The 16,271-nt window shown below is 42.5% G+C and overlaps 1 protein-coding gene across 1 annotated transcript in view; it reads left to right on the top strand.

Moving 5' to 3' along the window:
• The first annotated feature begins 301 nt into the window (after positions 1–301).
• The window catches only part of LOC142776639 (uncharacterized), a 70,900-nt gene continuing 54,930 nt past the window's right edge, over positions 302–16,271 (top strand). Inside the window, exon 1 of the mRNA XM_075880619.1 lies at positions 302–609. Coding sequence (XP_075736734.1) covers positions 359–609 — 251 coding nt within the window. The 5' untranslated portion in view covers positions 302–358. The remainder of the gene's footprint in view (positions 610–16,271) is intronic.

Raw genomic sequence — 16,271 nt, 5'->3', positions numbered from 1 at the left:
TTCACGTTTTACCAATAAAACTCTCCGAAGCTACACCCCACTTATGACCATTAACTCGGTGAATATATGCTGAGATTTGTTTTTTTTTTTGGGGGGGCGGGGGTAAATTATTTAGTATTTTTTAGTTTATGCCTTCACTTTAATATAATGAGACTTTTTTAGTATTTTTGTCCGATCTCCGAGAATGCTTATGGGTCATGTTTTAGATATCGTCATCATTAATCATCATTATCATCATCATCAGCCCCTCCCCCCACCCCCATTGTGGTTGCGAGCTTTAAAGGCTAGGGAGCGACGACAACGAAGTGCCTCGATCGGCCGCCCGCTTATTACCATTCGCTTAAGTAATAGAACAGCAATGAAGCTGCGTTCCAAGAATTCTGCTGTCCGGAAGAGCAACTCCCGAGGACGAGCGTCGCGGTCTTCAGGGAAGCGCCAAAAGTCATCTGGTTCACCACGGAGACCGCCCGCGGAGAAAGACGAGCAGCAGCGGGCGGAAGGCGAGGATAGCGAGGCACCTCCGTCTTCCAGTGAGTCTACGAATTGCACAGCAACGAGCACCGAGAGTGCGCAGAATACACAATCAACCATGGGCAGTGCATCTCTCAGGTAAGCCTTCTATCTGTCTAAACAGAGAAATCTTTAACGCCCAAGTTTGTTTAGTGGCCTTCAGAAACCATGAAGCGGCAGTGGAGTACTGACAATCGTTCCCACAAACCATGTTATCAAAAGGAAGGCTATGCAGCTTTAGAATTCGGTTCAGAAGGACCAAAAAATTGCTAACGATTTAATTTTTTTGCTGTCGTAGCAGCATGAGGTTTTTGATAGAAACTCGAAAAGTTTCTTTTACTCCGCCAACACAAGCGCTCCGAAACTGAGCTGAAAACGGAATGACCACAACTACGTCCATTTCGGTTTCTTTGGCGAAGCCACGCTGCACTCCGATGGAAGCTCCCGTCACTCACTGACACGAACTGCAAGAGTGCTGTTAGCGTACAGAGTAGTTTTTACGCACCGCCGCGGTGGTCTAGTGGCTAAGGTACGCGGCGGCTGACCCGCAGGTTGCGGGTTCGAATCCGGGCTGTGGCGGCTGCATTTTCGATGGGAGGCGGAAATGTTGTAGGCCCGTGTGCTCAGATTTGCGTGCACGTTAAAGAACCCCAAGTGATTGAAATTTTTGGAGCCCTTCACTACGGCGTCTCTCATAATCATATCGTGGTTTTGTGATGGTAAACCCCACATAACAATCAATCAGTTCAGTAATTTTTTACACCGTCAAAGATGCAAACTGCCTTGTCGCCAGAAGGAGACCCCACGAGTGTTGTTTTCGAATACACCCTTCTGAAAGGGCATTAGCTGAACACCCTACACGAATGGTGTCTGGCAAAATAAAACTCAGGGTGTTATAGTGTTATACTTTACCAACCTTCTATGAGTGTGTTGAAAGAGTTCGTGCCCCCTGCTATATCGACTCTCACAGAACCTCGAATGGGTAGGCACGCTATCAATAACTGCAAAAGGTAATAATAGAAAAAGTTCTCTGGTAGTCCATGTCACAATGAAGGCTACATATGTATATATATATATATATATATATATATATATATATATATATATATATATATATATATATATATATATATATATATAAATATATATATATATATATATATAGAGAGAGAGAGAGAGAGAAAGAGAGAAAGAGGTTTTAAAGAGTGGCTTAGGTTGCCGCAGAATTAAGGAAAAATAAGTATACGCCTCTAAAAAACTATTTATTGGTGACGTTTTGATCGGAGACCGATCATCATCAGACAAAATTTAGTAGGCTCCGACGCGCTTTTATGCCATCGTCTCGCCGAGAGAGCGAGAGAGAGAAAAAAAGAGAGAATTTCTGGAATCACTGCAATTTGCCTAATTTAGCCATCTGGGCCAAAAACTTGCCGTGATTGTTGTATGTTGTTTGACCACTCGTTTTTGATTTTTTTTACAAAATGCACCTGCCATTGGTAGTACGCCCATGTGGTCGTTTGACTACTTATCTGTGTATATTGAGTGGTATTCCCACGGGCCCAGGTGCGTTTTTTTAAATGCACGAGCTATGCGTAGTACGCACACGTGACTGTTTGGCTGCTTATCACTGCATGATGGGTTGCTGGTATATGTAAAATGTTGGGCCACTGGTATATGTATATTTTTCTTTTTCTTTTTTCTCTCTTTTCTTTCTCTCTCTCGGCTGGACGATGGCATAAAAGCGCGTCGGAGCCTACTAAGTTTTGTCTGATTAAGATCGGTCTGCGATTAAAACGTTACCAATAAAAGGTTTTTTAGAGGCGTATACTTATTTTTCCTATATATATATATATATATATATATATATATATATATATATATATATATATATATATATATATATATATATATATATATAGAGAGAGAGAGAGAGAGAGAGAGAGAGAGAGAGAGAGAAAAGAAGTGCTCGTTTTTCCGTGTTTTTACACATGATTAATGAGATCTAACAGACAGTAATGCCAAGGATTGTACAGGGGAAGTTATTAGAACCAATGGAATGTAAATAGGAAGAAAGGAAAGTGTATGAAAAAATAACCAGCCGTGAGCAGGATTCGAACCTACGACCGTACAAATAACGCGTTCGATGCTCTATCCACTGAGCAACCACAGCGGCCTTCCCTCCATCCACTTTTTTGGGTTTATATGTGAATTTAGTAGTAGAAGTGACAGTCAGCGCCATCTTTAAGCCAAACGACGAGTGTGTAAACACTCTTATGCGCATGTTTGGCGTCACGTAACACGTGAACTTATTATGAGCGGGCAGCTGATTAATTGTCCCTCTTATACGACCTAAACACACCAAGTCTGTCATTACGAGACCCTCATTCAATGAAATAAGGGAAAGAAGTGTATACCTAAGGGCTCGTTTTTCCACGTTTTAACACAATATTATTGAGATCTAACAGACAGTAATGCTAAGAAATGTACAGGGGAAGTTATTAGAACCAATGGAATGTAAATAAGAAGAAAAAAAAGTGGATGAAAAAATAATATATATATATATATATATATATATATATATATATATATATTTGCAGGAAGCTTTCTGAAATGCAATAATATTACTCAAAGCCTTCTTTGTAAAGTGAACTATAGATATTTAGACTGCCTTTTATGGGTATCCAATTATTTAGAATTATTTAGAGTGGTAAATAACATAAGTCTCTTACAGGAGGCTCTGTGAGTCGATACAGCAAAGGTTCTTGGTATGTATACGCGTGTGTAGACACACAAACACATTATTTTGAATAAAATAGTACGCGTAGTAGTGCACACGTCTCATGCAGGATGCAGACATATAAACGTTAAGCAACTTCATTTGCAGGTAAACTTAGCATCGTGAAACCATGTAAATTCACCTTAACCTAGTTCATTTCAGTTTCTGATTATACACGAATGAAAAAGCTGCTCTGATAGACATTGTTTCCACTTATTTACAAATCCTTTTTCACACCTCCTGAAAATAGATGTATATTTGCGTAGTATAAACATTAAGAACCCTTTTCACAACACAAGTTTTCTCTCTGCTGAAAACAAATACATTTATTATATTTCATAAATGTTATCGTTTATACTACAGTTTAGAGCATTTTCGAGACAATATTCGCACAGGTAATGTACATCTGTCAGTTACTGAAGAAAGATAAGATTAACAGATCAACCCTACCGTCATCAAGCTTCACCACCTTATTAAAATTTTAAGGTTATTCACCACTTTTCTAGGTAATAGAGACTACCTTCATTTCTAAAAATCACAATTTTCCTAAGAAAGCAAAATGGGAGCCTATAGGTGGAATCACTTTGTGGGATAGTGTCAACAAAGGAAGTGCCTCAGATAGGCTGGCTGGCGTTTCGAGAGAGGACCTATCTTCATCAACGGTGCCTTGTCATCGTTGTTGATTTCGTTTCAACGGGGTTAGTAGAGACGTCATCTCCTGGTGGTGGTGCATGTCCTTGTTGGCCATTGCCCTCTGGAAAAAGACTCTAAAGCAGAGGAGTACAGTCCTCACTTCATTTCAAGTCGGTTTCTAGTGATTCAAAATGTGGAGTGTTCACCTACACACCAAGGACGGAGGTAGTATCCCAATATGTAACACAATCAAGGTCCTGGGCATGGTAGTTGGTGCTTACAGCGGTGACAACGCGGAGGCCCTCAAACGTATAGAGAAAAGTGTCTTCAACTTCACCAGGGTATTATCAAGGGTCAACAGTAGAAGGGCTGGTCTGAAAGAGGACAACCTCATGAAAGCATTTCACGCCTTTCTCATCAGCCACGTGACTTACGCCGCCCCCTTCCTCAACTGGAAGAAGACAGAGCTCAACAAAATTGATACATTAATTCGAACAGGATTGAAAAGGGTCCTGAGCCTCCCTCGCAACACTAGTACGGAACGACTCTTACAATTGGGCCTGCATAATACAGCTACCGAACTCTTTGAGGCACAGCGGCATGCACAGATTAGTCGGCTCTCACTCTCAAAGGCGGGCAACGAGATATTGTTTGAAGCCGGTCTTCAGCCTTTCTTCATGCCGCCAGAAAAGTCCCAACTTTGCACACAAGCCAGGAAAGCGATAACAGTTGACCCGATTCCCAGAAACATACACCCAACCCACAATGAAGGACGAAGAAAAGCGAGAGCCAAGGCAATACTCGCCAAGATCAGGTGCAACGATACGCAGGTCCTCTTCGTTGATGCCGCAAAATATTGGAATCGAGGTGCCTATGCAGTCTCTGTGGTGGACGCCCACGGCTCGCTCGTCAACGCAGCCACGGTAGTTACCAACTTCACCCACGAAGCAGAGGAAATGGCCATTGCGCTAGCCCTTCGAAGCTGCACTGAAGCCTCTGTCATTTACTCGGACTCTAGAACAGCTATAAGAACTTTTTCGGCGGCCCTAGTCTCTTCGAAGGCAGCTGCGGTCGTTAACAGGCTTTTCAACCACGAGACGAAGGAGGAAAACTTTCGGTCTACACACATCGCATGGTTCCCAGCCCACATGGGAAACATTTCCGGCTTTGCTGGCAACCCAAACGAGCGGGCACACACACTGGCGCGAGAGCTCACTTTCCGCGTCAGTGGTTCGCCCCCTCGCTTAAATGCAGCCTGCAGGAACCTCGATTACAAAGACCCACTTGTATCATATCACGAACTCACCTCACATCATAGATTAGAACGTCGAACTTTTCCTCCTCCTCACAGAGATCTGAACAGAGCACAAGCAATCACTTACAGACAATTGCAGACACGTACATACATCACACCAACGACACTAAGCAGGATTAATCCGGACTTTTCCACTGCATGTCCACACTGTGGAAACGAGTATAACAATTTCGACCACATGCTCTGGTTGTGCCCTGCCAACGTGGGTACAGAATTTTCTGACCAGTCCTCCTGGGACTCCGCCCTTCGAAGCACAGAGCTCATCGCCCAGCTCAAGGCTGTCCAGAGGGCCCGGGCCGTCGCCGAGAGACTCTGTCTACCGGTCCCGACCTGGGTGGAGCCGCCGGATTGATGGCGGGGCTTTCGGCACCGCTTTCTTTCCTCTCAGGACCTTAATAAAGTTCATACTCACTACTGGAGAAAAAAAGGACGGTGGAGAAAAAAAAATTGGCCCCGTAGCTACATGTTAATCTGCAAATTTTGTCGAAAGACCATAGTCTTGCGTGTGAAGAGAGTGAACAAAACATTTATTTGATGTTTTGCACAAGAAAATCGGTAAATAGTATTCTGGAGGCGCTGTTCTAGAGTGGAGGCGAACGAGCGCATCAAGTCACGTCACATGTGATTCATGAGCGCCAACTGGCCATTTTCTTGGAAAACCAAGCGCGCGGCTCTGAGACAGGTGTGCGCGCCCGTCTCAGAGATGATAAGGTGTAGAACGCAAGGTGACGGGTAGGTGTCACTACCGTTTCGTCTTAGCGAAACGTTGGAAACTCGCCTTTTCGTGCAAGCGTTGCATGGTCAGTGCAGCGTGATAAGCGCTACGGTCTTTAAAATTACCTATGTATGCCTTTTCTAGTAAAAGACGCACATGCAGAATATATACGTGTTGTTATGGTGCCCCAGACATGCTCAAGAATTGCTTTTTAATTGACAATTGCACAAGTATAACGCTAAATCTTGAGCAACGTTGGTAGGCGCTGCGGATGGAGTTGACCAATTCAAGTACCAGGTGACGTTATGAGTGGACAAACAGACAAACATACAGACAGACAGACAGACCAAACTTTTTGCGTCGAAGGTCCCCAAGCAAAACTATCGTCTTATAAAAGGAAAGATAAAAATACCGAGAAAACACGCAAAGTAGGAGCGTTCTGCTGCGAAGTGGTGGCCACGATAAACACGAAAAAGGAAAGATCTTGAAAGTTCAAAGCCGGCAGATGGTCCACGTGTCCGGCCACCGAAAGGGTTCCCGACGATAGTGGCTTACGCCTGTTCTCGAACACCTATGAATGGGACGCATAACAAAAAAGCAATTCCAAAAAGGGAGGCAGGGAGAGAAGCAGACGGCGTACTTTTAAATGCCATGACGTCGAAGGTAAGCAATTCCGAATGGGTTCGGAAAAGCACGTGCTTCACGGGGAAGGTCATTGGTTAAAATATGCTTCAAGTAGCCCCATAGGTGGCCCCCTCAGAGGAATGGCCAGGAATTTGTCGGCATGTTGGCAGAGAAAAAGGGAAATTGACAATGCAAAGAAAATGAGCAGGGACGAGAGAAACACAAAAAGAAAGGGGAAAATGGAACAAGGTGGTTGGGGGTAGGTGGGACGTTAGCGTTAACAGACGAGTGAAAACAACGACACGCTGAAAATTTGGTGGGTTGGCATTGACTTCAACGAAGCGCGGTCAGACTATTTTTTGAAGCAAGAAATTAGGAATGAAAGCCGTAGTTGAAAGGGTCTAGAAAATAAAAACTGTTCAGTTGTACATAGATACATTTTTAATGATAATAAAAGAACTTAGAAAATATTAGTACTACGACATGTGCGCTTGGAGCGATTACACGTAATGCCGCTTATGTCTAATGGAAGGTTAAGCATATCTTGTCTCTAAATACTGCCGCAATTAGGCTATGGCTTTCAGCGATTTCAAATTCCCACGTGCTACGTTGGTTTCTGATTGGTGTAGAGACTTAATTTTGTGTGTCAAATATGATTTTATGTATTTTCTCTTTCGTGGTGACCCTAAATTTGTTTATAGACGGTAAAGCTTTGCTTGGTCGAAATCATGGTACTTTTGGTTGAAATAACTGGCTGTATACTGCTTTTAGTAAATTGTGCTTTGTGTCTGCTCAGTGGCCGTTAAGTCTGACCTTAATTGGTTGCCCAGTTTTGCCTATATATTTTCTTCTACAGGTGGCACACTCAAGACAGTATATTAGGTTGTTGAGAAGCAGGTGAAGCTCGATGTGATCTTGTGAATGCAGTCAGACGCTGTGCTTTTTATGTTGGTAGCCGGCAGTGTATGGTTGCAGGTGGAGCATCTGGGCTCGCCACAGGGGCTAAAGGTTGTCCTAGTTTTTGCTTTATGTTTTGCGTGAACAAGCATGTCTTTAAAGTTAGCGTTGCAAATGCCACATGCCACACGTTGCACATTCATGAATCACGACTCGAGGAGATTTCTCTTGCCCCACTTGTTCCCGAGCTAGCGTTGTCTCAATACTGAAATCGAAGGCATGTCCCGTCGTCGAACAGTGTTCGACGAGTTTTGTCTTATCATGCGTGGCATGGGTGGATTTTGCAATGTCTCCTTTGTGCTCTTTGAGCCCTGTTGGTCGCTTCGTGCCTATTTCACTCATGCATGTGGTGTCGCATACATCACTGATCAGCACTTGCAATCATATAGATAGAAAACGTAGTTGGTGTATTGTAACGAAGCCATTATCTGAGCAGGTTTACCAACAACACGCAGAAACACGTGCAAAAGGGAACAAGGAGTGTGCCGCGAGAAAACACAAAACCTGTTGTTTCTGTATCTTATGTTGAAGGCTTTTAGACTGTGTTTGAATAGCACATCGTCCACTGGGAATGAAAACAATTTCCAAGCCTCATTGTACCTTGGTAAAGGTGCGTTCTAAGCCCAAAGACAGCACCCCTGCGAATGATAAAAACAGGGTTGTTTACAAGTTTCTGTGCGGTGGCTGCGACACCACTTATGATGGCAAAACTAGCAGGAAGTGGTCAACGAGTTTTATTGAACACAAAGGGGACATCTTAAAAACTGCGCATTCTAAGACAAAACACATCAAACACTGCTTGAAAATGGGGCATGCTTTCAATTCCCTAATTTGATGACGCTGGCTCGGGAACAAAAGAGAGGGAAGAGGAAGATTTTCGAGTCGTGGTTAGACCGTCTTGGCCAGCCAGCGTGCAACAACAATCACGGCCTCCATCCGGATGAGTAGACACATACGAGACAATCATTAAATTTGGTCACCTCCACACATTTGGTGCCAGTGCACACTCAGGATGTCACTCACATAGGAGGCGAATTGTATGTGTATATTTGTTATATTTTGTTGTGTAAAGTCGGAGTACATATTCTAATCACTAAGGAGCAGAGTTTTATTTACATGTATATTTGGCATATGTTAAAATATTTTCAGAGAAAAAAAATTTTTATTCAAACAAAAAAGAAATATTTTAGACTTGTTTTCCATCTTTGCGTACATGGTTCCCTCCTGAGGCAAATTATACATTGCTACTCAGCATTCAGGCCGTTTTTTCACTACTAATTATCTACCATCCCATAATTATGCTATTGCCAGTGAACCGTTTTCTTGGAAATTGTTATCTATGTGTCTCTTATATTTGGCTACACCGCCTGTGTCAATTCAAGAATTGCAACAGTTGACTAACAAATTTTTGGTTAGTAGTTAGCTCAATGACTGCTGCTCAATCTATCAGTTTGCACCGTCTAAGTTTAAAGCATCAAAACAAACTTAACCCAATTTCATGCATTTGCCTTAACTGAAATTTCCCAAAGTTTTTAGAATAGGACAACCTTAGTTTTTCGCTCTACAATTTGTCGCATAAGATTAAAAATTTATGTACTTCCTCGTCATGAAGACATTGTTTCAGTGGCTTTGCAAAGTCATTCCCTTGAATATCATTTTAACATGCAAATTCACAACAAAACATGGCTAAATCACGTACAATGCCTAGCCTTCATTATACTGGTATAACTTATGTTAGCAACATTTTGACTCGTGCAAAGCAACAGAATACCTTCATTTTACCACATTTCGTTTACAACACAGCGCTTCTTTGACACTCAAACTACTCTAATATGCATCACTCTAAAATGCCTCTGTCGGAGCTTAAAGCACACTGAACAAAAACAGGGAAAAAAAAATGAAAGCATTAAAATTTTACTTGAGAGCAGCTTCTGTTCTGATAAACCATTTGCTTTCAGTGTTTCTCAAGATCTGCCTGTATTTTTGAAACATCGCTAGCAGGGCGCAGCTGCACACCAGTCTTTGTGAGGCAGCACCTTGATGGACATGATGCCCGACGCCCCTGTGGATTGATGTCAAACGTCCTGTTTTGCTACTTCCCTTTCTTCACTTCTGCTTTACATCGTGCACTCTTCCTTTAACGAAAGTGCTAACATGGCCCCCTTTTCGGGGCTTTGCCCTCCAGCCGGCATCATTAATCACTGCCAGTCTATTCATATTCGTTCTAGAAACCCTACAGGGGGAATGTAGTGAGTTGACAGACACGAGCGATAGCTGGCGAGGTTTGCAAACCCGTTTCAGTGGATGTTAAAGTAACCTCCTCTACTTTATCACATGGCCACTAGATGTGGCAGTTTGTAAAAAAACACAAGAGCAAATTACACGTGTTCTGGCGTTCCCTTTAACAGTGGACCCCTCTGCACATATACTGCGGGTGTTGCTCATGGTCCGCTTGGTACTTATGTCGCTACATACAGAAGCTACCCGGAAAACTATCTTTTACTAATTCTTGGCTATCATTACACAAAGCCCCTTTTTCACGCCTTGAAGTGAGTGAAAAAAAGATGATTTCATGGGCATGAAGGGCGGAAATATTTTGCCAGCCAAAACATTACTAGCCTCATGCATCGCTAAACAGATGTATCGGTTGCCACTTTCTTTCTCTTTCTCAAATAGGTACTTGAAACCTTCAAGAATATAAATGGGGTTGGGCTGACATCGGTCATGAAGTGGTGCAAGTGTGGTAGGCCCACAGAGGGAAAGATGAGATCAAGCAGCGCAGCAGTCATACTTAGAGGGTGGTCTCGCACTTACATACAGGAATGCAGTGTTCAGATTTAGTAAAACATATGACAGTCCATTCTTTCAGCTATAAAACGAGTTCCTTTTGCACCGCAATTCATTTGTAAGACAGATTTAAATTGCACCCGCTGAACTTTGAACAACGAATCTAATGATATCATATATACGCAGATTTCTAATCCTAAATGTATGAAAAGTATTATCAAGCATAAAAAGTGCCTGTCGCCATTTACACAAGTGCTAAGTAAAATTATTGGTGGACATCATAGGTCACCAAAGTTTTTGAAATCATGATGTCATCAAGTGACATCGCCGCTTGGTCTAAATTGGGCAGATCCCCGAAAAACTGACAAATCGCATTCGGTGCATTAAGCTTTTGGCGAGGAAATGCAGTCGACCAAGAAGCAGAACTGGATGGCTGCTTTGGCGTTCAAATCGTCTGAGGCAAATGCATATGGGATCTTCGGAGTTTTTCTGGGACAGAAATTTCACACCCCACCAGCGCACTTACTGGGCTTTCACGAAAGCGACGGTAGACCTGTCAGAGTCTGATCAGTTTGGGCACATGGTACTGCAGATATTTTCATTCCAGTTTTAGAAGAGCAGCACAGTGGTTTGGTATACGAAGTGATCACACGAAACGATTGCTTCATTAGTGCTCACCTATGTGAGTACTTATAGCTCTAGCATGTGATATGGTCATCGCGGAAACTCACGCACAGTCTTTTTTTTTCAAAGTTCCATTTGTTTTGTTTAAAACTTGAAATTGCCTCTCGCTCTCCCACCCCGTTTGAGATTTTACCATCTTGAGTGTCTGGACAGCACGCTAGCTGATTGACACCCTTGGCTTAGCGAGTAGAAGCTGCAAAACCAGTCCGGGTATTGCATTGGTCATTTTTGAGGTGCAGGGAAATAGACAGCTCACACATTTGTGGCTGCACCGAGTGAGCACTCGAAGAAGTTAACAGGAGAAATAGGCTTGAGTGCGTCTACGTTTTCTGCGAACGTCTCAATTTCGAGGTGTCTATATGGTGGCCGATGCTGAGAGTAAATGCGTTATGTCCCGCTATGGTCAGTGAAGGCTGGGTGCCTAGAAAGTAAGATATAACATGACCGACACGAGCGACGAGTTTATTTGCCAAAGCTTAGCTTTGCTAGAGGTCTTGTCTATTTGAGACAGTCTTGTCTATTTCGTGCAGTTTAAGCTTCATTCCTGCTACTTCTCTGCTAGACCAGTCACTGCCCACTACAACAAGCAAATGGCATTACATCAATGATCTTCGAGGACAAAATGATCATTCGCAATACACGTGTTACCATAATTTCAGGGTTAGTATTACGCTAGCAAACACAATTTTTTCTCGAGAAGTTCGCATACTGAAAATATTGTTTCCAAACTTCAGAAAGCGTCAAGAAACTTGACGTTTGTTTTGCTACGCGTGGCTGGGAACGCTATAGAGCTCACGCAGCCATCCACACTTTTTCCTGCAGTCAGGGAAATATGACTCATTAACTGACAGTTTATGACATAGTTGCTGCGCACATGCAAGTTTGTTATGCACCGACTTGCCCACAAACTATCCACAAACTTGTCAATGGGTCCTTTTCAAGTCTAAAAAGCGCCTCTGGAAGTCACCGAAATCAAAACTCGGGGTCCGTAGCCTGTGAAGTTATCCGCCACGGACTGGCAAAAAAAATCTCGGGGTTTTAGAATTTTTCAGGAATTATCTGCAGACGATTCATACTACCTCTTAGCTAGCACCTGTCGCCACTCTGTGGAACGTTTATAGAGGCAGCTTGGCCTTGTGAACTCCCCTCCTCTCCTAAGAAACAAAACGTGACGCGTGTCATGTCGCCACCCCTTCACACGTGCAGACGAGTCTCTTGAAAAAGGTCCAATGGTATACTACCCTTCAACCAGTGTCACGTGCAACACACACTGCCAAACATACCTCACCTCCTCGCGAAGGAAAGACCACCAGGTAATGTCCCACGAGTCTCAAAAAATAGAAGGCAAGGTCAAGTTCTCTGTGTACTTTAGAACGCTTCTGCAGTCCCCTGAATACAAAGGCGAGCAGCCAAGCAGGTCCTGGAATGCTCGGCACAATTGCCAAACCACTTGGTCAGGAATGTGGCACGCTTTGTTCCCTTCTTTCTTTCTGTCACACAGTCCCTACTTTCTTTTTTTTTCAGCAGCCTCTTGTAGTTACATTGTGTATTGGAAACGTAGCGACTAAATTTACCCATTGGGCTAGGCACTGAAGTCTGAAATCTGGAGAACTAATCAATGTGTGTTTTGGCGGCGCAGTCGTGTTTAGCGGCATCAGTTTTCACAAACGTCTGAACTGACACGAGACAACTACATGGTTTTTTTCCCAGATAACGCCACTACAAACAAAAATGTTTGCAATATTTATTATTTGTTGAAAATCTTTTGAGTCAAGCGCTGCCATGCATAGTTAGCGAGCACCGGTAATTACAAATGATGACATAGTCCTGCTAATGTGCAAAAACTGTGAATTAGCAATAAAAGAACAAAGTTAATTTGCACAAACCTGGCAAGCAGAAAATGAGCTGAATTCACTTTGTCTTACATTTTTCCAATTAACTTATGACAAATTATTGAAGGCTTGCTGCTTCAATATTGAAAATTTCCTATTTTCATCTTGGACAGTTCCTACACCTCGTCGGTAATGCTTGAACAAATGGATCCATAAATTTGTGACTTCAAGCCGTTATTATTTATGAGCTATTCATCAGAACGCGAAACAGCCCCGCCGCGGTGGTGTAGTGGCTAAGGTACTCGGCTGCTAACCCGCTGGTCGCGGGATCAGATCCCGGTTGCGGCGCTGCATTTCCGATGGAGGTGGAAATGTTGTGGGCCCGTGTGCTATGATTTGGGTGCACGTTAAAGAACCCCAGGTGGTCGAAATTTCCGGAGCCCTCCACTACGGCGTCTCTCGTAATCATATGGCGGATTTGGGACGTTAAATCCCACATATCAATCAATCAAAACGAGAAACAACTTATCATAGACATTAAGTACATTATAGCCTGGAAACCTATTCCATATTGTTGTTCCACACAAAAAAGAAAAAAAGTTATTCACTCATAAATCTACAGTGTTCTGCTCATTTTGATTGAAGCCTGCATGACTTTTTGATTGCTTTACTGGCTACATTTTTTCATACAAACCTTGCATAGTGCTTTATAAAGAGGCTCAGGAAGTTTCATTTGGTTATGTTGAACAGGTTTGCCACACTTCCAGTGCAACCAAGGCTTGTACAGCAAAAGCACTGGTCTTTGCTCGCACTGTTTTGAGTGCTATGCAAAACCATTTCAGAGTAGGCGACAATAATAGCTGTCATTAGAAAGTGGAGAATGTAAGCTTTCTAATGCAATAAAATTCATGTTGATAGGCTGAACGTAGAGTATCAGCAAACAGTGATTAAAATGCAGAGCGGGTGCTGCCAGGGAGGGACCGCCACCTTAATAAATCATTTTGTTGGGGTAGTTGGTACATGCTTACTTAATTCTAAAAAGACGCATACTATCGGAGAAGAAAATTGAGGACAGAACAAAAAGGGCGTCATTCGCAACTAACTTTATTCTCAGAAAATCAGCTAAATATATAAGCGTAGCAACCTTGCGCACGCACATTGCCTCACATGCTGGTAAAAAAACACGCGATAAGATTGACAACAAAAAAATATGACAAAAAGACACAAAACAAAAAAAAGATTCTGAAGGAGAAATTCCCCACCACGCAGAGCAACAGATGTAATACTAACATGCGTAACCCTCTTCTTTTTAGTGTAGTATGCTTCCATAGTTTTGCGTGCTAAGGTGTGATTACTCTTTCCAAGGAAGGATAAACTGAAAAACGTAGCCTCACACTTGCAGAAACCACAATGTGCAGGCAAACGTGCTGGTGCATAAAGGACAGAATTAGGAAACAAGAACTTCCTGTGAAAACTCAACTTTTGGCATATTTGCCAGCACATTGGGGTTCATGCAAAAGTGAGGCTAGGTTTTTCATTGTATCCGTCCTTGGAAAGAGTAATGATACCTTCACACGTGAAATTATGGAAGCATTTTACATTAAAAAAATGGGATACGCATGTTTGTGATGCATCTGTAGCTCTGCATGGGGGGGGGGGAATTTTTGTTTCTCAGAATCTTTTTCGTTTAGTGGCTTTTTTGCCATTATTATTTCATTGTCAATTTAATTGCTTGTTTTATAACTAGCATGTGAGGCAATGTGCGTGCGCATGGTTGCTACGCTTACATATTTCGCTGATTTTCCAAGAATAAAGTTAGTTGCGAGTGACGCATTTTCTGTTCTGTCCTCAGTTTAGTTCCCCGATGGTATGCATCTTTGCATATTTCAGTAAGTACTGTGTTATTTTCCAATAACGAAAGCCTTGCAACACCAAAATTTTTCTGTTCACCTGTCCATCTAGGTACAACAAGAGTAAGCTGTATACAAAAATACAAGAAATAAAAGCATCAAATCATGGACCAGAATAAAAAAATATCAGGATAAGCGAAACTAAAAAGATGCAGCTTAACTGCTCGCATCTCTAAATCACACCAAAAGAGAATGCTCTTTCTCTCAAAGGTGCAACGATAGCTTGCTTACACATCTGTAAGTTCACCTTGCAATCTGCTGCACCTCTACTATCTCCCTGACCTTTTGACTTAGACTAAGTGCAAGCAACACACTGTCGTCAAAATGGGCCTAACCCATCAACCCACGCAGGGATTCCGAGAAACCTTTAAACTGCTGTTTATAGATTGCAATGGTGCTCACAGAGTGCATCTTATGTAAGGTTTCTGTCTTAGCCACTGACCATCCTGCATGTCACAGAACAAAATGAGCATTTAAGGCTTCAATTATCTTTCATGGACACAGCCTGATCACTCACACAAAATATTTTCATAGTGGTTTTTCCGTTGCAATAAGTAGGTAATGACACACTCATCGTGGATGGAACAGTTAGTTACCTAGAAAAAGGTTTTACAGTGCTCCGTCTCGATTTCGGTTTCAGAGGGCGTCAACAAGAGAGGTGGAACGTAACATGGTTTTCATGCGAACATAGCTGGCTACATGAACACAAAGCCGCATGGACGTAGTCACCGCACAGACAACTTTCTTCAATGAAGGATTCCTGGTTGCAGCGATAATTGCCTCTGAGATGTAATTATGCATGACCCATAAAATTTCGCAGCCAAAGCAAGGACATCAGCCTTTGTGCTCCCATGCAAGTCTGCCCCCTCTTCATTTGTGGAAGTCTGCTAGGAGAGCACTTGCAAGGCTCGTGGAAGCCAACACACACTTATGATGTAGAAGGTAGTGGCTGGTTTGGACAGAAACCAAAGGGGTGTTCTGCAAGTAAAGGTATGACAAGCACTGTGAATTTGATTTAAGTGTGTTCCAGCATACATCACTTGTTGATATTATGTAGACAACAACCGTGCCCCCCCATATCCCACAAGTTACCTCGCCTGCAAAGGCTGCTCCGAGCAAATGCAATAGAAGGGACAAAAGATACAAAGATGCAGCACAATCTTTCAACTGAAATTTATTACAAAGCTGTGCAGATGTATATACAGTCCTTCAATGAGTACAGACAATCAGCCCATGAAAAATATAGGAGACGTTATATGTAGCTTTTTGACATTAGTACAGCAATCACGATAAAAATGTTCAGAAATTAGGGTGGACAAACACACAACTTCCCACCGGCATATACATGCTAATTCAGTGACAGGACAGCACATATATGACGGTGTGCCCTTTCGTCAAGTATCCAATGCAAGTAACATGTAAAATTAAATTTTTAATTTTATTTTTAACACAGGTAATGTAACTTTCTTCCGGCTGCTTATGTTAAGACGATTATACCTCTAAGACTAACAATTGGTTGAACTAAATT

This window comes from Rhipicephalus microplus, chromosome X, assembly GCF_043290135.1.
Source record: "Rhipicephalus microplus isolate Deutch F79 chromosome X, USDA_Rmic, whole genome shotgun sequence".
In the NCBI taxonomy this organism is placed as follows: Eukaryota; Metazoa; Arthropoda; class Arachnida; order Ixodida; family Ixodidae; genus Rhipicephalus; species Rhipicephalus microplus.
Note: the sequence above shows the minus strand (reverse complement) of the source record. Positions and strands in the feature narration are given on the sequence as shown.